General features: G+C 36.8%; 2 protein-coding genes across 7 annotated transcripts in view; both read left to right on the top strand.

The window, feature by feature from the left end:
* The window catches only part of klc1b (kinesin light chain 1b), a 35,949-nt gene extending 19,419 nt beyond the window's left edge, over positions 1-16,530 (top strand). For 2 of the 6 annotated variants that reach the window (XM_033979230.2, XM_055227321.1), the window contains exons 11-16: positions 138-205; positions 1,834-1,942; positions 4,176-4,319; positions 14,092-14,216; positions 14,772-14,829; positions 14,910-16,530. In XM_033979230.2, coding sequence (XP_033835121.1) covers positions 138-205; positions 1,834-1,942; positions 4,176-4,319; positions 14,092-14,216; positions 14,772-14,829; positions 14,910-14,984 — 579 coding nt within the window. In that variant the 3' untranslated portion in view covers positions 14,985-16,530. Of the gene's footprint in view, positions 1-137; positions 206-1,833; positions 1,943-4,175; positions 4,320-10,238; positions 13,301-14,091; positions 14,217-14,771; positions 14,830-14,909 lie in introns of those variants that run through there. The other 4 variants (XM_055227323.1, XM_055227322.1, XM_055227325.1 and 1 more) reach the window with 4 other exon arrangements.
* A 1,931-nt stretch (positions 16,531-18,461) lies between these two features.
* Positions 18,462-23,360, top strand: part of ptk7b (protein tyrosine kinase 7b) — a 114,693-nt gene continuing 109,794 nt past the window's right edge. The window contains exons 1-2 of the mRNA XM_055227314.1: positions 18,462-18,823; positions 18,898-19,098. Coding sequence (XP_055083289.1) covers positions 18,981-19,098 — 118 coding nt within the window. The 5' untranslated portion in view covers positions 18,462-18,823; positions 18,898-18,980. The remainder of the gene's footprint in view (positions 18,824-18,897; positions 19,099-23,360) is intronic.

Below are 23,360 nucleotides of genomic sequence, written 5' to 3'. Positions count from 1 at the left end.
AGTGTATGTTGAAATATGACCTGTGGTTCAGCTCTGTATAAATAAGCCTCTATGGCAGATAAGTTGCACACAAAAATGTTGTCCAACAACTTTTGACCTCCTTTTTTTTGTTTTTTTTCTTCTTTTTTTACTTCCAGGGCAAGCACCGAGACAACACTCCCTATGGGGAATATGGAGGCTGGTACAAGGCCTGCAAAGTCAACAGGTGACACACAACACATGCACTCACACACACACTTTGGGTTTGCTTTATCATGACTTAGTTATTTCCTGTGACTGATCCTAACCTTAATCATAATTGTTACTTGCTTAACCCTGAACTTAACTTTTACCTTAACCTAAATTTGCACATATGTTGACTTTCAACTTGTCTATAGATCTAATATTGGAATTTAATTCATGTAGACTGATTTTTGTCCTTTTTGTTTGTGTAGGCTAGTGCTGTCACGATACTAACATTTCAAACTCTATTTCAATGCTGTTGCTGTTCTGATAAATCTCAAACCGTGGATAGTAAAATTGTTCAGGAAAGCTCTTTTTTTTCCCTATTAATGTTTTTTCTTTGCTATATCAATACCATCTTAAATCTAGTTTCGATACTAGTATTAGTTCGATTCAGTATCTGATTTTCAATACTTTTGACAAACGTAGTGTAAGCTACAGTTTTCAATCCCCACAATGTGATGAAGGCCAGCCCACAGGGAACGTAAAGGCTGTGTGTGTTCAGGAGGAGTCAAGGACATGTGACAAGTGTACACAAGGAGAACTGGTTTGGCAGAAGTAATGGGCGCAAAGCTGAGGCTGAGTTCCCATGTCATATAAATACAACAAAAACCCTGACTGGTACCACTAGTGTTGTCACAATACTAAAGCTTCAATAAAAACAGTTATTTAGACAGTGGGATGTGATTTTCAACTTTAAATAATAGTACTTTCTTTTATATTACCTTGTGGTGTTATATCTGTGTAATCCCTCAGTCATCCAGGTATGTTCCATAGTGGTTCATGGGTGTATACTAGTGTATGTGGTCTATACTTGACACATTTCAACATCATTCTAAAGCTATTCACGAAAGGTTCATTTCTGTCCTGTGACTTTTTTGTATTGATACCTGCTCAAGTCAATGATCTAGTTTCAATACTAGTTTTAATATCAATTAGAATCTGATTTTCAATGCTTTTGACAACTCTAGCTACCACTGAACTTAAAAGATATAACAACATACTTTTGTGCAAATCTTAATTTTTCTATTCTCCATGTGCCATTGTTTGAAGATAAAAACATTCAGACTTAGACCTCGCTCAGACTGTACGAGGAGGAACTGCAACTGTGGTGTTGGTATTCTCAGTCACAGCCTTTTGAGAGCTGTATGCACAAAACCACATGTTCACATGATAACTAATTATTTGGTTTGGAATTTTTTGCTGCCTCCGCACAGCATTTGCTCTGTGTGCAGTCTGAGCAAGTTAATGCTAATGTTGTTTTATCTTTGAGGTTTAAAGTCCTATATTTATTTATTTTAGCTTAGGTATTTGGCTTGTTGTATAAATAAAAAAAAAAATAAAATAAATATAATAATAATAAATACAAAAAATAAATAAATAAAAAGACATTTAGATAATCTGTTTCTGCATTTTATCTTGAAATTTTCTAGTTTTATTTTTCTGTAACTACCCATTTTTTCCCCCACTTCCACCTGGACTTCCCACACCCCAGACACTTCCTTCAGCAGGACCACAAGGCGTTCCCAGGCCAGCCGAGAGACAATCCATCCAACCTTTCTGTATTCTTGCCTTTATTAGCACAATAATAACTTTGTGTTTTCTTTCCAGCCCCACAGTGAACACCACCCTGAGGAACTTGGGCGCCCTCTATCGCAGACAGGGCAAACTGGAGGCAGCGGAGACTCTTGAGGAGTGTGCTGTCCGGTCCCGTAAACAGGTTTGTGTTATTGTAAACTAATTTACCTGCATGATAATGTGTTAATGTGTGTTTTTACTATTCCCCAATGTTGTTTTAAATGTATTTCCCCCTGGTCTGAAGTGTCAATCTCATGTTATTTTTCCCTCTCTTTACAATGCATGGGATCCAGAGCAGCACAGTAAGTGGTTTGCCTCTTTGAATCTAACTCTTGGATTCTCAACTGGTGGATTAGACCAAATACATATTTGCCAAGAGATAAAATTTTATTGAAATATACAATATTGTGCAATGGTAAAAATCAACTGGTCTTGCATTTTAAATATGTCTTCTTGTAAGTATTAGATCGAAGTTTTAGAATAGGAGGCATATTTTGTTTGTAGGTTTTGTCCCCTTTGTGTCACTGGGAGAACCTGTCAATGGATGAATGCAACGTAGCATTTAGCTAAGGCCCATCTCCAGTTCTTGAGCCTAGAGTGTGGTCAGAAGTTCCTATATGGACTATTAGTTGGAAAATCCCAAATTGAAATAGTCAAGACATTAGATGACAACAATCAACATTTTTACCCATAAAACTCATGCACAATAATGTAGTTTAAAGTGTATTAGTTAATATTGTGAACATGCAATTTTATAATGCAGGTGTTAACTTCCAAATGATCCACTATCCAAACAAAACGATGAACTTAAAGGTGATCTATGTAACTTTTCCGTGTGAGGGTTCGTTACTTGCTTGTCTCCATGGATATGCTATGCTAGCTCCCTTGAATGTGCCCTTCTGTGGCATTAGAGACAATCACCACTTACATCAGAATGTTTTTCAATTTATTTGTTGAACAATGAAAACTTGTAATTGAAAAATGCAAAATGGATAAGTTTATTGCCATACTGTGTAACATTTCAAGCAAAAGCAATAAAATCTCCATGGACACAACCATTTAACAGACTCTGCCCAGAAAAATTTACATATTGCACTTTTAAGAACCTATGATGACCAGTTGAGAATATCTTCCCATAGTGCCTCTGTAGCTTCCACTTCTTCACCCTCATTTCACGGCTTCTTGTCTTTTCTGTTTTGGTGCCAGGTGGGAGCAGTTTCAGGTTTTTAAAAGCAGCAAACTAATACCTGTTTTAAAAAGACTAATAGAAATAATACAAATTTAACTAACTGAGGTGGACTGACAATCAATGGTGTAAACATGGATAAAGTCAGATTGATTATCACTATTGTCACTACCACCAACAGGAAAAGAGAATACTGCAGGTGCTTAAGAAGGTAAATACATTGTTGTTTCAAGCTGCTCAATGCTACTAGTTAAATATATATTTTAAATAGTTATTGCTATATAATGATGCAGCAAAAACATTAAACTTTGACTAAATGAGCGACTTGATGTTACTAATTGACATGTACACTTGACCTTGAGTGATAAAAATGAAAATTCAACTTAGAAAGTACCTGAAAATATTGAGATGCTCGTTAAGCTTTTTCACTGTTTTAGACATATGTAAAGCCTCTATGTATAAAATGTATATTGTGGTTTGTCATCACTATTGCTGATATTAAGTAGTTAGTAAACATGACTCATTCTTAATAGGCCTGTCACGATAACACATGTTGAAGTGTGAGACATTGCTTAAGAAGATAGAGATGATAAAAGATAATATTAAATTTATACCACAATGATACAACTCTAAAGCTCTGGCATAACTCTAAATCCTGATAAACACATTAAACACTTTTCTAAGCATGAGATGCAGTAAATAAATAACAGAATATATCTGCAATGAGCTAAAATCTTAGGACAGAATAACAAACAAAGCTGACAAAACATTCCCCACTAGTACAAAGAAAAAGTACCCATGATAAATACTGACCCCACAAAAAATATTCTTCCATCTATCATTTATTGAACGATAAGTCGATATAGTAACTGTGTCAGGCCTAATTTTTAATAAGCTATAAAGACCTTGTCAAGCCCGAATCTTAGTCTTCCTCTGGACTTTTTTCTGTAGTTTTCTGCTTGTGTGTCAACATTGAGTGGACAATTTTTACTTTGACATAAACACAATTTTATTACCGGTACATTTAAATTGTGCCCAGTCAAGGTCATTTTGAAATGAAACCTTGTGAGTTAACAAAGAACATGAAACTTTTAATCATATTTCATTTAACAGTGCACTCATCGTCATTGTCGCCTTCAGCCTTTATTACTACTTATTACTAACCCTTGTATCTTGTGTGTTTGTTCAGGGCCTGGACCCGAGCCGCGTTGTAGAGATCCTGAGGGATTCGGAGGGCGAGAGGCGGAGGAGCCGTGACAGTCTGACCAGCGTTAAGTACGAGAGTGGCTCTGAGACCGGAGAGGAAGTGAGTATGGGCGTCGAGTGGAACGGGGTGAGTACAAGTCCACTACTGAGTCAAACTAAAATCATAAGAATTATACAGGGAAGCACTGAAAGGACAAGGCTGTGTTTGAATTAAAGGGAGCACTGACTGGTACAAACACATTTAAAGGTGCAATATGGAACGTTTCTGACGGAGGGTACACCACCTGCTTGTCTCCATGATGCTACATAGTGCACCTTTAAACCTATATGTAAACACTGTATTTTACCCAGATTTTTTTGGTTTAAGGTAACAGCTATCATTGAGCTATGAACTCTTCTATGAACTCAAACCAAGAGTGACTGTCTTTTCTTAACATTATTTTGCATTCTTTTTGATAGAAGGAAATATAATTTACTACATTTAATACATTAATTGTGGCAGACTGTCCAACAAACCATTAGGAGTGATTATAAACTAATTTGCCAAAAGACTCCTCTGCCATTTCAGGACCGAAATTACTACATTGTATACTAATGTTCATTGTTAGAAAAGTTTGCATATTCCATCTCTGAACAGAAATGCATGCATATCTCCAACTAGATTTAAGTTACGTCCTAATATTTTTAAATAGAAACTCTAGATCCTCTCTCTTCACATTGTTAGATATTATATATTATTGTACCAGTCCAGCTCCTCTCAGTCATTCTTGTCCTTTCTGTGTCTCTTGTAAATCTCTGAAGCTGATTGAGTGTCTTGGCTTGTGTTTTATTTGACCCGTTTCATGTTTGCTGCCTGATATTAATGTTGTGTCCTGTAATAATACTGTGGTGTGGTTGTGACGCTGGCTCTGCTCCTGCTCAGATCTGGGCAGTTACTCAAAGGCACAAGCTCGTATTATGGCAACTGGCAACAAATATCTCCTAGTTACTCTATAATTAGCCTAAGTTATTATGAAAAGTGCATACAAAACACCAGCAGAAGGCTAGGGCTGCATCTCTGACGTAGTGAAAAAGCTAGCAATTTGTAACAAGCAAAAATGATGTTGTATACAGGCAGAGCTGATAAATAAAGGAAATTTGGCCACAGAAGTGATCGAATATAGTCTGGTGAAAGTGTAGAGACATTTTGAGGGTGACAAGCTAAGGATTACTTTAGATGGGGATACAGCTTGATTAATAACATATTTAAAAGGTGAAAAAGGCAAAGGGTAAATCTTACTTTAAAAATGTTCTTTAGCGAGCCAGATACTTGTTTTATTGTGCATTAAATGACGTACAGAAGCTGAATCATTGTAGCTATAATGGTCTAGGAACAGATAAAGATAAAGAACAGATAAAGATCTCTAGATGGTAAACGTTAATGGTCCAATTCCTCATATTATCGTCTTCTAACAGTGTCCACCCAGCTCTGTTATGTCCAGCACATTTGTTCCTGTCTCATTTCAGCCTCCTCTCGCCTTTAACTTCAGCACAGCGCTCCCCATAGACTGTTCTCCTCCTTTTCTATTGAGGTCATAATATCGAAGTATAGTCTTTGTGTGCAGCTACAGCTCTGTATAAAAAGCCCCCCTGGACATAGTTATATAACATATAGTTAGTCAGGAAAGGGTTGGACCGCTTTTAAAATATTTCACATATTTGATCATGAAGAGACATTTTAAAATAATGGAAGTAAAGAAATTTGCATAGGGAGAAGACTAAATACATGCACTGCAGTTATAGCACATTTCACAGTAAACAGGGTATTTTGTTCTCTCCAGGTTGTATTAAAGGTGGACTATGTAACTTGTCTAGTGGAAGGTCTGTCATCTGCTTGTCTTCACTGAGATGTTATTGCTTTATCTTGAAGTTATCTTGAATGTTCCACAGCATGGCATTAAACTGATATGTCTAGCATTTATTGAATCAAAAGGGTTTTTATTGTTCAAAAGTACAGGCATTTAACTGTGAGCCAGGTCGCCTCGTCACAGATCTGACCTGTAAATTTCCCTGGTACAGTTATGTTTGTCTCCATGGAGATAGAAAAGTTTAATACCATACATTGGAACATTTCAGGCCAAGCAATAACATTTCCATCCAGAGAAGTTGTATAGTGCACTTTTAAATACTGAAAATTGTAAATAATTTCAGCTTTTTCCAACAATGTTGCCTTGCCTAATACTGAGCTGTGCCTTTTACTAATGCGACCACGTCTTTATATTCAAACCAAACATGCATGTAGCGTGTTACAGCTCCAAACATGTAAATAGACCTGTCACGATAACACATTTTGACATTCGATATATTACTGAAGTAAATATAGACGATAATATATGGCACTGACACAAACCCAAGAGTGGATTTATACTACAAACACTATTCTAAATCTACAATATTATTAAAAAACATGAGATTGAAACACTTTAATGCTTAGTTTGCATCTCTAATGAGTCAAAGAAGTTATTAATTCAACTTTTTATGACTCAAATCGTATCCAGTTGCCAAATAAAATACCAAAATTTCCCCAGTACTACAAAGAAAATGTCCCCGCGCTAAATATTGACCCGCAAAAACTATTGTTCAGCTTTCATAAATTAACCGATGCAGTAATAGTTGATGTAGTAATTATCGTGACAGGCCTAGGTAGCGTGTTACAGCTCCAAACATGTAAGCTAAACACTGTTGTGACTCCTAACCTGCTTATGGATAACTTATTAAACTGAATGGTGAATGCTTTATAACACATGCCTTAAAACTGCTTACTCCAGCTATTTCACCAAGCATGTGCTGGCATGTGCATTTGACTGTGTTGGTGCTTACTTGTGCTGTAGAATGTATTTTATGTTGTAAAATGTTTTGAATATTTTTTTTTTTTAAGTTTTCATCATGTTAATATCCATCCATCCACTCATTGCTGAAGTTCATAACAGGGCTGTGTCTAAAATCTTCTGTTCTATGGAAATATAAGAGGTAGGGCTGGGCAATATGATGGAAAAACAATCTCATATTGATCAATCACATTTTTTAAAAGCAAATGGAAAGGTTTTCAATATAAATTTTCAGAAACAAAGCAGATCATTGACGCTTAGAACTGACTCAGTCTCAATTCAAATTTAATGAATTGCCCAGCCCTGCTAAGAGACCTGTCTTCCACCTGAGAGAACTGTCGTCATTTTTCCAAAGTCGAATGTTTTATTCATGCAGGCAGCAGCTAATTTAAGGCCAACCTCACATGAGTTTTGAGATGCACGAAAAGCAGGCAGCAGTTTTGCTGAAAGTGCCCTAAAAGGATTTTCAGTTTGCGATATTTATGTGACTAAAATAGCTGATATGGCAAGTGCAAATGACAAAAATGCTCTTACATCAAGTTAACTTCAGCAAACGGCAGTAATATTTTAAACACCTTACGATCACATTTCCTTGGCACGAGATCCTGATATATAATTCCAACACTGTGCAATAGAAAAAATTCATTTATTTCAGATGTAAAATGGTGATTAAAAAATTCACACATCAGTCTTTACATTTTATGACATTGCATCAAACATAAAGTAAAAAAAAGAAAAAAAAAAGCTTGTATTTTTAAGTAAATACAAGCAGATTTTATGTAGGAGGCTTTTTGATTGGTGCTTTCTTGAGTTGGAGGGGAAAAGAACTGAAGATAAGTCAAGCAAAGCCGATATTACTTTTTATGAAACAACTGTGGGTACAATTTACCATTTCTGGTTAAACAAAATGATCTTAAATGTAGATATTAGCTACATCAAGTTCAGAAGAAGCTTGAGGATTTAAAGCTATTTATTGTTCTCATGACGTTTAGATGCATTTTGAACCTAACTGTCCACTGCCCCGTGTCTTGCTGCCACCCCTCCCCTTGTTAATCCCATGCTTATGTTTAATATTGCATGTCTGCGTTGTGCGGTAGATGCTTTTTTTGTCGCATGCTCCGTACTTTTCTTTATTTTCTGGGTCACTAACCTAAAATCTAAACTCTTGTGATCGCTCCATCGCCTCGACAACCAATCAGCCTTTTCAATCAGAGCTCCTCGTCACTCAGTGGATTGTACTCCTCCTCTGCACCTCTCATCTCACACTATTAGATTAGCAGGGTTGGGATTATGTAAATGAAGTAAAGGAAATCAGATGTCATTTGTAATGTATCTTAAAGAACCTATATTTTCATAACAAAGTAAGTAGTAGTATTTATAGAACTGTAGGTAAGGTAAGGTAATTCAGCTCTAACGTATGTGAAAACACTGTGGTTGCGCAAATAAGACTAAATACAATGACTACTATAAAGCATGTTTTAATAGTTTGCAAACACAATTTGATACACTTTTGAATTGGTGAGTACCGTGAAGGAAAGTGGCTCCATACATGTTAATCGCTATGGCAACCAGTCTGAAAAACATCTAAAAACAAGTCCTCAAAATGTCATCCATAAACACAACACTGAAACCCATGAATAGAAGTTTATAATTTCACAACAATTAGATGGTGGAACGTAATTCTGAGTTTTAGAAGGATTGAATAATGCACCAAAACATAACATTCGTACAAGGCAGTTTGACATATTGGAGTATCTTTAAATAGTGCATTGCAAAGTTATCTGCATTTTAGTGCTGACTGCTGCAGATGTCCCTGTCCCTGGGAAAGCGCCAGCATCGAGGCTCTCTGTTTAATGTGGAGAAAGGGAAAAGCTGCTGTGTCACTGCAGCGCCACCCACCTGCTCCAGCACCACCCACCTGCTCCTGATGCAGAGATACTGCCCCTGCTCACGCCAAAACACAACAGCCTGAGAGTATGATATCTAAAATAAACAGTAAACAGTAGATGTATATATGGATTTATATGTGATAAATGAATGCAGTTCTAAACCAGGGCTGCTCAGTCATGAATAATCAGTTATTTAAATCATAATTGAAAAGCTTTTCAACTTGTTATGTGCTTTGAGAGAAGGTGGTGCATTAGTGTGCCTAAAATAAAGAGAACAAACAGATGAAAGGAAAGAAAGTAGGTGATGTATCTCACTGAAATAGACTGTTGTAAATATTCTGTACAGGTAGAAAGATTCAATCTATGAATAACTTTTCCAGCAGATTGACCACACCTAAGAGTTACAATTATTATTGCTCTAATACACTACAAAAATAGTGAAGTTTGATTAATTGCACAGAAGCATAATTTATCACAAAATTGTATTGCTATACCAAATATGTAGTGAAAGAGCTTTTTCAAGAATCACAAGTGTAAAGATGCTATATTAGTATGTGTGTAATAGGTTTAAAAACATAGTGGAACCACATGACATCACAAGGTGAAACAGAGTGTTTTCCTGAGAAGAACTCAGTCTAAATGTGCAGGGTTTGCGTGTTAAACATATGTATTAAATGAAACACAACTCCAGGTTTGTTTCTGTTGAGGAAAACATCAGAAAACGGGATAATATGGGCCCCTTTAGCTTTTTGTATTGTGGGACGATTTCTGTTCAATTATGATTATTAAAGATTTTAATCCCCCATGTTTTATACTTGTACCCCTTTACACTGCAGTAAATTGTATTACAATAAGTGAATAATGTCACTTATTGTACACTAGATTGACCGCTCTTATCAGCAGCTCTATCAAGGCCTCAATGATGTAGGAAATTGCAACATTTAACCAATAAATTACACATTTTAGGAAGAACAGTACAAAGACAGCTTCCTGTTATATGTGACATTTTGAGGGCTTTTCACCATTCATAACATATATTTTGCTTTAAATTGTTAATCACTTTGACAAAAATTCATATTTACATTACTTAAAACCACGGATGTCCTGAATGAGACAGAAGATAAAGTAGATTGGTCATTTGATCTTTTTAATGCATGGTATAAGCACAGAAGTAATAACTATCAAATATTACAAATAAAATGCAGGTTCAAATCCCAACCCTATAGCACATAGCCTTACAAATGTGTGCTGTTTGTCTGTTTGCCTATCTCTATCTCTTTCTTTTATCAGGCCTAAGCCATCAAGATTATTCCTCCATCCTTCTCTTCTTCTCCCAACACAAAAGTCAATCGGATGTGCGCCCCCTTTTGGCCTCTCTGAGCTCCTGTACCATTCCTCCTGGTGCCCCTGTCCCGGCAGACACACACACGGCTCACCTATGCCCCCTGGTGGTTGTCTCCTGTCACTGCTCCATTGGCATCTGCTGCTGCTGCTGCTGTTGGGACGTTTGGTCTTTACAAATCTGCCCTCTCTCTCCTCTTTCACATTCTTCTCACTAACTCTTGTGTCGTTCATGTTTGTAAAAATGACTAGTTTAGCGCAATTAAAGGGATGGCCCACTTTTTTGTAATTATGATCTCTATGGAAATTGATAGCCGACTCGCTCCCTAATAGATCTTACAAATATATGTACATTGGCTAAAACAATATTAAAACGTTAACAAAACAGCAGGTACAATACTTGGTGGATTGCTAACTCAAATATTTTACTAATAAAATCTGTGTTTGTTTATTCTTGGGTTTCAGAGTTATGAAACATAAGCACTGTTACCATGGCAATGAACAATTCAAAATGAGCCTAACTGCTGGTATAAAACCTATTGTGTTAATACCTTGAAATTATGTGATGGGGGAAGCCAATATGTCCAAAGTTTTATTCACCAGATCATACAATTGATACAACGTTGTAGCTTTTAAACGGTGCATGTTTGAACATACAAAAAACAAAATAAAAATAATTACAAAATACTAGATTATCCCTTTAAATAATCATCGTGTGTGTAACCATTATGAACTATGAGAAATCACTCGCACATCTGTCATTAGTGAGTTTCATTGTAAATGTAAAAACAGTGTAATATATAAAACTAAGATGTCATAGTTAATACAGACATTTCTCCATACAAAACATCTAGTGTCAAAATAGGCCAATATTTATTTAGATTTTGTTGGTTTTACATGTCCACAGCCTTGAGTGCTCACAGCCTGTTTTAAGTTAAAGCCAAATTATATTAACAAGGAGGTGGCTTTTAACTTGGTGCCTGTATTTGGTCAATATTATAGTTACTTTATCAAATGCCTAAAATATGGTACTGTATATTAAACTTATTATTATTATTAATATTCAAAGTTTTTATTTTAGTCGATAAGCTGAGAGAGTTATAAGAAAGGGAGCTTGGTGTTTTTATAGATTGTTTATTTGAAATTTTGTATAATTTTGTTTACATTTTTTTGGTATTGCTTTTTATGTTTTGTGGCTAAATATGCAGGCAGTTGATTGCAATGACATACTGTAGCTATTTCGACATCGCCGTGGCTGTAACTACAGATACAGTGGATAACATGTCATTGGATTATTCAGCGAGGGGTAATAAAATGATAAAGGGACATAGGAGCGTGCTAATACCAATTCAAGCTACATACTTTTTAAGATGCTAATCTGATTCTAGTATATTTTATAAAGGTACCATTTCAACCCCAATGTCCCACTGTGTAACATTTTAGCCAAAAAAATAGAATCTTTTCAGTTGTCTGCATGGAAATGTTATTCTTTCAGCTGTAATATTCCACAGTATGCTGTAAAATGCAGACATCCATTATATTTTCTATGTTATAATTGTATGTCTGTGGTAAAACGTATCTAGGAGAATGACAGTATGCTTTTGACATTGTATTTCCATGCAAGAAATGTGCCACCTCCAGAAAGTTAAAGTTAGATCTGAATAAACTAAACACACCTAGATAACAATCAAACAAATCCATTTCTTTACTTAAAAATTTAACATTTTAAATTTTAAAACGGTTTGTTTTCCTCTCTTGCAACCCTCAGCTCCAACTGTGACATACTCCTGACTGCATCTGTGGTTAATGTAGCCATGGTGATGTCTCCATGGTGATGTTTTCATAATTAGCTTTAACGTCCTTGGATTTTTCAATGGTTTTCAACACAAAACGTTCACACATTTCAAAGGGAATCAGCAACACAAAATGTAAAGTGACTGTAAAAGCAGGAACACGGAGCACAGATAGTGGCACAGGAACGTTTTAGATATTAATATAAGGTTTCAGTGGTGTTCGATATCTTGCCTAGTGTCCCATTTATTGTTGTAGCTAGTTAGTAGTTCAAGTCTGTAGAGTTCAGGGTCCTGTACTATGAAGTTTAGTCTGAATAATGTTAGTAGAGTGATTCAATGCATTTTGTAAACTGAGGTAGATTTGTGCACAAGAATTTTGATTTTAGTATGTATACTTCGTATCTGGGGACAGATAGGTGACGTCTAAAGAATTTAAAATACAAGTCTTACATACTGTTCCTTTTAACTGAAGTAGAGTCTGCGCAATTAAGATTCTCTGACAAATAGATTAATCTAACTACTGAATAAAGATAACATTTTTTTCATTGAATTCTCAAAATTTGACCACTACATTATCTTTGTAGGTGCTGTTTTCTGTCCTAAATGAGATCATGTTCACAGTACAGGGCCCTGGTTCTTAGAGTAGTTTTAGTGTGTACTTGTGTAACGTGCTTCAGTCACATTGTCCACTCTGGTTTACCTGTAAATGGTTAATGCATTTTGAACACAAAGCTCAATGGAGTGTTGCCTTTTTCTCACAAAATTGTAAAACATTTGGTGATTTATTTGTGCTTATTCCAGCCACTAAAATCCCAGTGTTTCGTATCAGATGTTATTTGAACTAACTGAATGTAATTATGGACTTGTAATTGTAAGGCTGTATACATAAACTCACTATTATGGCTCTCTTGGTATGCTATTTGCCTTCTCCATTCCTTTCAATGATACACCTATCTCTTCAATGCAAAATAAGTGACTATGTTGATCACATAAATGACAATATTGTGTTAGTGGAATGCTTATTTATTGAGCTGTCTCTTTCAGCATATAGAAACATAGCGTGGCTTCAGTTACCTAAAGTGGACAAGCATTAATGGTAAGGTCTATAAGCACTATCGTAGACTGTAGGACTGCGTTAAATATGTACCATTCTGCATTGTGAAGACTATTGCATTGACACTTGTTGGTATTCTCAAATAAAGTTTTTCATTTGTGAAACTTAAGTTTTTCTGTCTGTTTTGGTTCAAATGCAGTGGCTGTTTCATAAAAAGGCTCCCTCTGCTGGGCTAACAGCTGTACTGCATCAAGATAAATGTATGACACTTATATTCTCTTCATTATGAGTGGATGGATGGAAGCTCTTTTTTTTACATTTAAGACACAACGTTAAACAATATCTGCTTAGTTAATAATTTGGTACACTACAGGTGCACAAGGTAACTTTTCTGGTGATGGGCTACCAACAACTCACCTCCATGAAGATTATATAGTTCTTTGCCTTGAATGTTCCAGAGCAGGGCATTAAACTAGCATTTATTCAGTCAAAAAACATGTATTCTTACTGTGAGCTGGGCCACCTCTCCGCTGACTTGTACCTAATTGAGCAACTGGAGGAGCCTGGATAGGTTTAAAGCCATATTGTGACATTCTAGGTAAAAAAAAAAAAAAGAATGTCAGTGGAGACCAGGCATCCCATCGACCAGAAAAGTTACATAGTACACCTATAAACAGTGAAATATTAAAGAATATATTTATAGATTAATAACATTAGGAATAAAATTGGCTCTTTCGTTGTGAAATCTGAAAAGCAGCATTGAAGACCTAGTGACTATGAAGTAGAAACATTGCAAAAGGGGGACTATAATAGAGCCTTCTCATTAATATGCAGTAGTCTTGCGTATTAATTAGGTGCATTCATTTTAGCCTGTGTTGTTCCGGTGTTGTCACTTTCTGTTTGCGAACTGAACTGACATGTGTAGTAGTATTGAAGTGTTGGTGTTTGTCCACAGGATGGCAGCGGTGCTCTCCAGCGCAGTGGTTCTCTAGGGAAGCTGAGAGATGTCCTGAGGCGCAGCAGTGAACTGTTAGTGAAGAAGCTCCAAGGCAACGGGCCACCTGAGCCACGCAACACCAAGTAAGGGTTGGGCACAAAGGGTTAAATACAATTTTGAGACCTACTTTTGGATTATGAAACATTTTTTTTGTTAATTTTCCCCATACTCCCATACTAATTTTGTGTTATTGTGTTACACTACCCAACATGTAGTAAACTAATCATGTAGGTCAGTGTTTATCAAACTGGGGTGCGCGAGCCCCTCCAGGTGGTACGTGGTTTCCTCTGCAGTTCAAATTCTTAGGCAATATAATCTAATTAATTTGTGTCCTCTTTTAGCCAAGCCTTGTTAAGAACTAGTATAACAACAGTGCAGTCCTTTTTAGACTTAGAATTAGACTTGAAATAGGCCTGGTTTTGATCAAGTGGTACTCGGAAGGCCAAATATTTTCTTAGGTGGTACTTGGTAGGAAAAGATTGTGAACCAGTAAGTAGGTTTTTAATAAGGTTTGTGTGGATTATGATAAAATATAACAACAGAAAGTGATATTGTTACTCCATTAGTTTTATTTTCACTTGCTGTGCTCCACAAAACTTCTACTGTACATTGACTAAAGTAAATGTCTTGTCCAACAGCATGAAACGAGCTGCTTCTCTGAATTATTTGAACAAGACTAGCGACGACTCTTTCCCGGTAAAAATGTTTGGTTTATAAACAAAAATTTTGCATGGTAATTTTTTTCCCCTCATTCTGAATCGTCTTCTTTCTCTCAGCCTCGAGGAAGTGGGAACTTCAGGGAGAGCAGAGGGCTGAGCTCCAGCACAGTGGACCTTTACTCAGGAAACTAAGCTGCTTCATACACAGCTTCTATCGTTGACAAGGCACCACCTTCAACACTACCGGACAAAATCACTCCTATGGATCAACAAATCACACCCAAAGACTTTTCCTTTCAATGTTTTGACCCAAAGATGTTACAGCAAATGGACCATGCTGTTTTTGTTTATACTTTTTGAAATTGTATACAACACTGTGCTAAAAAATGTAAAAATATTCTTGATTTTAGAAAGGCAATGAACAAAGAAAAATGTGCCAATGTGCAAAAATGACCTAATGATCCTATCTCCAAAAGAGTGCCCAAACTTACTTAAACAGTACCTTCTATTTCAGCCATAAAATTCTTAGTTATTTCATTAGTTTTCATATATCTAATAAAACAATAATTAAAGATTTAGTGAGCAGATGTTTAGATGTTTAGAATCACAAGTATTTTAAGAGATTTTTTTGGAGAAATTGACAAAACTGTTAATCCAAACTTCAAATAATCTACCCTAAAATTGATTGTTTATTTTTGTCATTTGCTGATCATGTCTAACATTTGAATAACTTTCTTTTGGTCGCTCTATTGAAATGCTTCCTAATTTCTTACTAAAACAGTTCGCAGAGAGCTATATCATAACGTTGCCATTTTCTTTGCCAGTTTGATCATTGGTGCCACCAGGACATGGCCAAGTTTAAAATACCTCCTAACGTTTTCAGGAAATATTGTTGTGCACTTTCACTTTGTTTGGTGAAACCTGTTGCCATAAAACTTCATTGCCAGGCTGTTTCCTTTGTGTATTTTAACGTTTGGTGTTTTGTCTTTCTAAATTGTTTTCTCCTTGTGCCATTTTGTTGTTCTCGCTGTGAAGATTTTTGCTTTAAGTTGATGTTAAGTCTTGAAATGTAAAAATAAGACAAGTTGGCTGGACACATTTTCAGTTGCTATAATTAGTTTGTTTTTGTTTTTTTTGTTTTTTTGCCTGTTGAGATTTTAAGGTGATGGTAAAGCTTTGCGATAACAGGGTTAAATGGTTTTCCTACTGACATGATTTTGGTTCATGTGACATGTAGCTTGTTTTACAACACTATTTCAATTTAGTCTGCTGCTTCAACCATTTCTCTTATTACAGAGAACAAAACGTGATTAATTTAGCTTAGTAATAGTGTACATAAATAATGATACTGACATTGGTCACTTAATTTGACCTTTTTTTTTTTGTAAATAAATTAAATGTTTGGTGCCATTTGTGATTTGAGCACAACTACATATCATGTTTACAGCAACTAGGAAAACGCATCTTCATTGTGGTAGATGGAGTGGAGATTTGCACAGTTAAATGGATGGACCTTGCATCTTAGATAAGCTTAAAAAGAACTGGAAAATTGTGTGTTTTAATTTTGTGTTCATGTTAAATATGGCACTTGTTCTCACTTTCATTTGTGATAAGTTCAGTAGGATCAGTTTCTAGCCGTTTGTTCATTCATTTGTTTTTGTTGGTGGTTTAATCTTGCCTCATTCACAAATGTAGTGCTAATCATGATCAAGGAATAAAAATAATTTGGTTATCAACTAGTTTTTCTTCAGTGTGAACTTATTTGGGATATTCAGTTAAAATACTGAATTAGAGTGATATGGTTTTTTCCCTGGCTGGTCACATTTGAATTTAGTACACTACCTTGTTTTACCATAAACTGGATCAGAGAGCAGTGTTATTGCAGTACCTTTTTGGACTCAGGTGTTCATATAAAGCTTTAGGCATCTGTTCTTTATGCATATTTAGGCAGCTGGTTGGGCAAAGCAAAATATTGGCCTCTCCTGGAGATTTAAGGCTGATAGCTGATACCCTAAAAAGTGCAAAAAATAAATAAATAAAAGACAAAAGTCAAACCAAAATATCTCTATACTATATCTCTCCATTTATACAAATTTTTAAAGGCGCATTGCATAACATTTCTGGTGGAGGGCCTCTACAGAGATGTTACTGCTTTGCTTGGAATGATCCATGGTATGGCATTAAACATATCTCCATGGACACTTACATATCAGAGGCCGCCCCGCTCACAGTAAGAATGCATGTTTTTCAAATTATGTTTAAGCAAGAAGGACACCTGGAATAAATCAAAGTTAAAAATAGTTTATTGGCATACTTTGGAACATACCGGGCAAAACCATAACAAAACAAGCAGAAAAATTACAAAGCGCATCTTTAAATGTATATTTATACCCCTATAAAAAACACTACTATTAAAATATGTTATGTGCACATTTACAAAATAAAGAAAGTAAGGAAAACAAAACGGTTATTACACTTCCCATGTTCCTACTTTACCTAGCAACAACGTCTCCCCTGGCTGTAGATGTCAAATATATTTAATGCCTCAGTCCTGGAGGATCTTTGCCTCTGACAGATCCCTCCTAAGTGCATATAGACGCGTTATGTGTGTGTGTGTGTGTGTGTGTGTGGGAGCTCGAGCTGTCAGACCCTTCTCTGTCAGTTTTTATGAAGCTGGTGAGTTTTGAGCAGCACTGAGTTCATTAGAGCAGCGTTGACACGAGCCTCAAACTTCAAGTGAAATCTCAATAGAGCTTTGCCTCCTGCTGCTGCATTCCTGGCTCCACATCACTGGTTTGTGAGAAAGTAGCATAGATAACAGTGCCTATCAGTGCCTATCCAGTTATTGTAACCAGTGATACTAACCAGTGTACCATTGACTAGTGACTACAGACTCACAAACTAAACAAATGATTCACATAATTTCCAATTGCCTCTATTCTTTTGGCACCATAACAGATTATACCATTGTGGGCCAGTATGCTTTTAAGATGTGATTGTCAGATTTTGCTGGCATTTTTTCCACTTACACTTTTCAGTAGATATATTTTGTAGTGGTGCCTTGTCCATGCCTTGTTTGATTAATTTAAGATCCTCAAAGCAGCCGCGGAGTGGTGCTGTTGCTCTCCTTTTGCCAGGTGCGCTGAAAGGTCGGCTTTGTTGGAAACCATGGAAACACCGGATGTTTAATTACGCGAATTTCACAATAAAATTCCAGTTTTAGTGAATTCTTTATTTTGTTAATTATTTTTGCGTCAAAGATATATCAGTAGCAAACAGATCATGACTATTAAAATAAAAAATAGATAAATAAAAAATAAAAAAAATAAATAAAAAATAAAAATGAATTAGTCGTCTATTTGTGAGAAAAGAAGACTGTATGTAGGCCTATTTAATAACTAGTTCACTTTTTAAAACTTTTGAAAACTTGACTTTCAAAATATAATCTCCTGGTCTCTAACACTCTACTCCCTAACACATAGCTTAATTGCTTCAGCTAAAAAATGGCATTAATTAATTGATATGAAATGTCAATATTCTTGTTTTACATAGCTAAATAATACAACGTAACTGTGGTTATTGTACGTTACCATAGCCAAGTCACGTTTTATTTTGAAAAGTCACAGGCGGATATGGTGCTCTTTGTTTAACGGAAACTTGATGCGCCTCGAGTAAAACCTCTGAAAGCGGTGGGAGGAGGACGCCAACTCCGGAGCACCGCGGACTGAAGCCAAACTGCCCCTCGTCGCGGACGCAAGTGGCCGGTGCGGGCGGGCTGTGGACTCGGGCTTGTTGGAGGGAACACGGAGAGGACTGTAATGAACCGGTACGATCAATTTAACCACCGACTTTTTGTTCAGTAGCGCACCTGGAAGTTACCGCTCAAACTTTCGCCGTCGGTAAGAGGTCCGTCTGGTTGGCCTGCCGCACGGAGCGCATTACCCACATGTCTCTTGCCTTGTTCCTGGTAGTTTTTCCCAGGAACTAGTCGGAAGGCACCGCCAGGCTTCACTCCCCAGGGACCCGCGCAGGTAACAGGGCTCGTCGGTGTACCTTTACGCACAGACGGTGACGCGCGGAACCTTTTTTAAGTCTACTTTTTTAGCCAGAAGCTGCGACCGTGGAGCCAAACCAAGAAGACCCCGCGCAGCTGTAGAGAAAGCCGAGGATCAGAGCTCAGGAGCGGGCATGGATGTACCAGTGGAGAGCGGGAGACAGCGGGGCAATGGCTGGAGGAATGCGCCGATGAGAAGCACAAAGATACCGGTGGATACGCTTTTCCTAGTGGGGTTTATCTGCTTACAAGGTTGGTACAGAAGTGCTTTTGTGTTTACATGTTTTGTGCAATTTGATTTGGTTAATTTGACTTATTTAGACCCTGCTTATATCTTGAATAACGCGTTTTAAATAGTTATAAGCCACGCGTATTGCCCTCCTGCTGCTGTTTTGATTGAAAGTTGTGGATCAAACGCCAACTGGATGCTTGCAACTTTTATCAATACACATTCTTGAAGGCAATGTAAATGGGAGTTTGTGTTGTTTTGGGGGACTTTTGGGGCCCCCTTCCCCCCCGCCATTGACCCCACACTTAGCAGGGGGTGGCACATAGACAGGGCACTGTAGTAGCCCATGTTTGTAACGACTTTTTCCCACTTTTACTCACAGTGGTTTAAGCCAAATCTAAATATTAAAGCATAACGTGTTTTTAAATATTTTTTCCTGTGTAATTTGCCAGGATGGTTACAATTTTCCATGAATAACCCAGTGCTACTCAGCCATGTCATTATGTATTCCCTGGACTGTCCTCAACACATTGGATACGCCATTTCTGATTATCATATTCAACTGTTTGCGTGTATGAACTGCCCCTGCATCCTAAGCTGGCCTGGCTTTACCGAACCTCTTTCATAATTTTAAAGCACTGTACAGGGAATAACTCCATGATGAAAAAGTGGTGAGTTTCATTTAAAAGAAGGCATTATAAAAAGACCAACCATTTAAACTGAAGTAGGCAAATTCAAAACACATTTTCGAATTTATAAACTTCACAAGATAAAACCTACCTACAGCCTACGCATATTTATTGTAGCCGTGGTGCAAAAATGTAACTCGAGTCATTTCACAATATTAGACCTACATAAAAACTGTAAAATTGTATTATTGTTGTTGCGTATCTTTTTAAATACGTGACTGAAAAGTGAATTAGCTTGACCTGATGCCCTCATACAACGCTACAGTCTTAAGTTCACAACCCCAGTGCAGAGACAGCCAATGGAAGCTCCCTCCTGGTTTTGGGGAAAAGAATGCTCTTATCCTGCCAACGATCGCCTCATTACCTCCCCACTCATCATGTCAAAACTCAGTAACTTTTATCTGATCTCCCCATGCAGACTCAATGGAAATAGAAGAACCCCGGACCGCATACAGCATTGGGGTCTTCAACACAAGCCTGATAGTTTAAAGTGGTTGAAAAATTCCTTAAGTGCGTCTGCCATCCCCCTCCTGTCTCCTTGTGGTGCCCATTTTGGGATGAATGTGTCCTCTGTGTGTGAACTGCAGGGGAGACCGGGCCTAAACATGCACCAGGACTTCTGCAAATGTTTATAAAGTGAACAAGTAACGAGCAGAGCCAGGTGTATACTGTTATGGTAGCCTATAAAAAGGCCATGCTTGTTATTATTCACATGAAGTATTCCACATGAGAAGAACTTGGTGGGCTGATGTTGAGTTTTACCATCACTTATTGACTGGAACTGTCAATACGTTTTTGGTCAGAAATTTGCCTCTTTGGATTCCTTTGTAATTTTTAGTATTAATCTTGCTTGGTACGCTATGGATGTTGGCGATTGGGATTTTGTGAGAAGTTGTGACGGGAATCCAATTTAAAATATACGTGCAAAACATCCATAGACATGCATTAGATGAAAAATATATTTTAAAAAATAAACAAAAGAACTGTGGATAAAGTGCCAGGAATATTTCATTGTACTGTCAGAATACTTTTGAATCAATGCTAAGTAGGTATTTACCATCTTAAAATCTCCATCGGTTTAACATTGGTCCAACAACAAAAAATTGTAGGTGTGACATAATCCAAAAGTAATCAATGTAAATCCGATTATTGTCTATAAATACACACAAATACCCCAGTGTGACAACTTGAATCATGATAAATGGTAGGATTGATTTATTGTGACGTTCCTTTTGTCCACTCCACAAGGAACCATTTCATCAGTGAATCTTCAGAGCTGCGCTGTAGGCAGGACTGCCAAAAGGAGTGGCATCAAAGTTGCTCATCAAAATAAACAGGGCAATTTTATATCACTTTCTCGTCATGTAATAGCTCCAGCATACCTTACAGATTTGCTGGCACTTTATTACAAAGAAAGTAATTGGGAACCTTTTAACAAATTATTTACTTACAAAACCAAACCTATCTTACAGAAAATAAATATTTAATTTTGCTAACTTTTATTTTATTTAGTGTTTATAATGACAACAAAGCAGTTAACATGTGATGCCAAGTTCATAGTCATTTTGCCTCTGCTGTTCTTGCGAAGACATCACCCATAGAGAACACAACATGGCACAAATAACAGGAGTCAAGTTCAAAAGATGTCCACTGAAACAGAAGAAACAAATGTGAAAAATGACCAGGAACTCTAGCCATGTTGAGAAATCCTCCCTTGGTCTCAAATATAGCAAATCTCTTGACCTTTATGGTTTTATAAGGTGTTTGGTAATGCTGTTTTGTGTTTTATCATGTTTTGAGTGCACAGATTCTGGTTATCCAAGTAATGATTGCCAATTTTGTACATGAGACCGTGATACCAAATGTTTTTAGCTGGGTGTGTAAAGTTCTTCAGTAGAGTCAAATTATTATTTTGATAGTTTGTTTGTTTTTTGTTTGTTTTTTTTCAGTCAAAATTAGCCCTCATGTTACATTTGACAAAATACCTTCTGTATTTGAAAGAATTGTATATATGAATTAGCATAACATAAGCTAAAAGTTACAATTAAGTTGGCTATCTTTGTTCAGAATTGGACATGTGCTCATTGGATGCTCCTAAATGTATTGCAACTTGCTTCTCATAACCTTGTACTATAGTTTACATGCCAGCAAACGTATATCTGTTCCTAACCTAATTTTTTTGCGCTAACATGGGAAATAAACACTTCATAATAGCTCCTGACCTCTCTAACCTGTTTTGGCTGTTGGTGATCAATTCCAGTTAAGTAAATAAAGAAGAATGTGATTGGAGCAACCAGGTTTAAGTGATGATTATTGACCTTGTTGACCTCTGGGCCTGCAGCTTGTCTGTTTATGAAATCTGATGTTTTTGCTGGTTTAGCTGAGACTGTGGGCCTGATTGGTGCGGTTTCTTTCAGGTCTCAAATTCCTCTCTCTGTATTGGTCCCCTGTTTGGTCTATAGAGATCTGGACTTGTTTATTGACTTGGTGCCTGGTTTTCATGTCTGTAGTCTCGAACTGAAGGAGGTTTACATGAACCCTCTATTACCACAACCAAAACCCTTTGTTGTGCAGTGGGGCTGTTATGTCTGCTCGTTCTGCTTTGTGTTGTATGGCATGTTAAATTACTCATGTCATGTTTCAGTTGGTTTTGTTGCCCCGGTATATTGTTGCAACTAATTTTTATCTCAAACTGCCAAAACATACTTGATGAGTAGTGTAACTTAAAGCGGTCGATGAACTGATGTTGTCACATTAAGTTTTGCAGCTGTTTTGATAAAGAAATGGCTTGATATTTGAGACTGATTTCAATACAATGTAATTTTCAACACACATGGCAGTAGTTTCTTTAAAGAAGGCCCATTGTGCTTGTCTGCTCCATAGCTATAATCTGTGACACCCATGGACCATCATTATTAATTTGCACATTTTAAATCTCAGTATTCATCTAAAATGACTTGATAAAAGAAACAAGTTTGCTGACTTCCGCATTAGAAAACTGTGGTGCCCAGTGGGACCATCGCCGTAAACATCATCACAACACAGAACTGTCGGCGCCTGCTATGGATAGCTTTATTACGCTAGTGAGTCCTGGATTTATTTTAATCTGTAAGAAAATGATTATGCAACTGTGCTGAATCCTACGCATATCATCGATTAAGAAAATAAAATTGAAGAACCAGTGACCGTATGCCAGTGTCGGTTAAAACGGGGATTGATCTGCAATATGGCATCTTCAAAATAAGCGACTAAAGATTGCTCAAACATGCACAAATCACTCCAAAAACAGCTTTGAGAGGGAAAGTGAGAAGGGGAAATAACTACAATGTGGTTAAAAGCTCTGAAAAGTCGATTGTCTGAACTAGTATAACACCACATATTAATATTAAAGCAGACCTTTTCTGCAAAGAGATCAAACCCATTCTAATTGTGAACTTATTTTATTTAACTATTTATTGACACTAGTTTTGAATATTTTGTTTTAATGGCTAGATCTGCTAAACTAGGTCTGGGCACTGTACCAGTGAGTTTGAGCTAATGCCTTGGATGAAGTCTTTACTCTTTGAAAGTGCTTATCTATCTAAGGTGCCAAGTGT

Source organism: Periophthalmus magnuspinnatus, chromosome 15, assembly GCF_009829125.3.
Source record: "Periophthalmus magnuspinnatus isolate fPerMag1 chromosome 15, fPerMag1.2.pri, whole genome shotgun sequence".
Taxonomy (NCBI): domain Eukaryota; kingdom Metazoa; phylum Chordata; class Actinopteri; order Gobiiformes; family Gobiidae; genus Periophthalmus; species Periophthalmus magnuspinnatus.
Note: the sequence above shows the minus strand (reverse complement) of the source record. Positions and strands in the feature narration are given on the sequence as shown.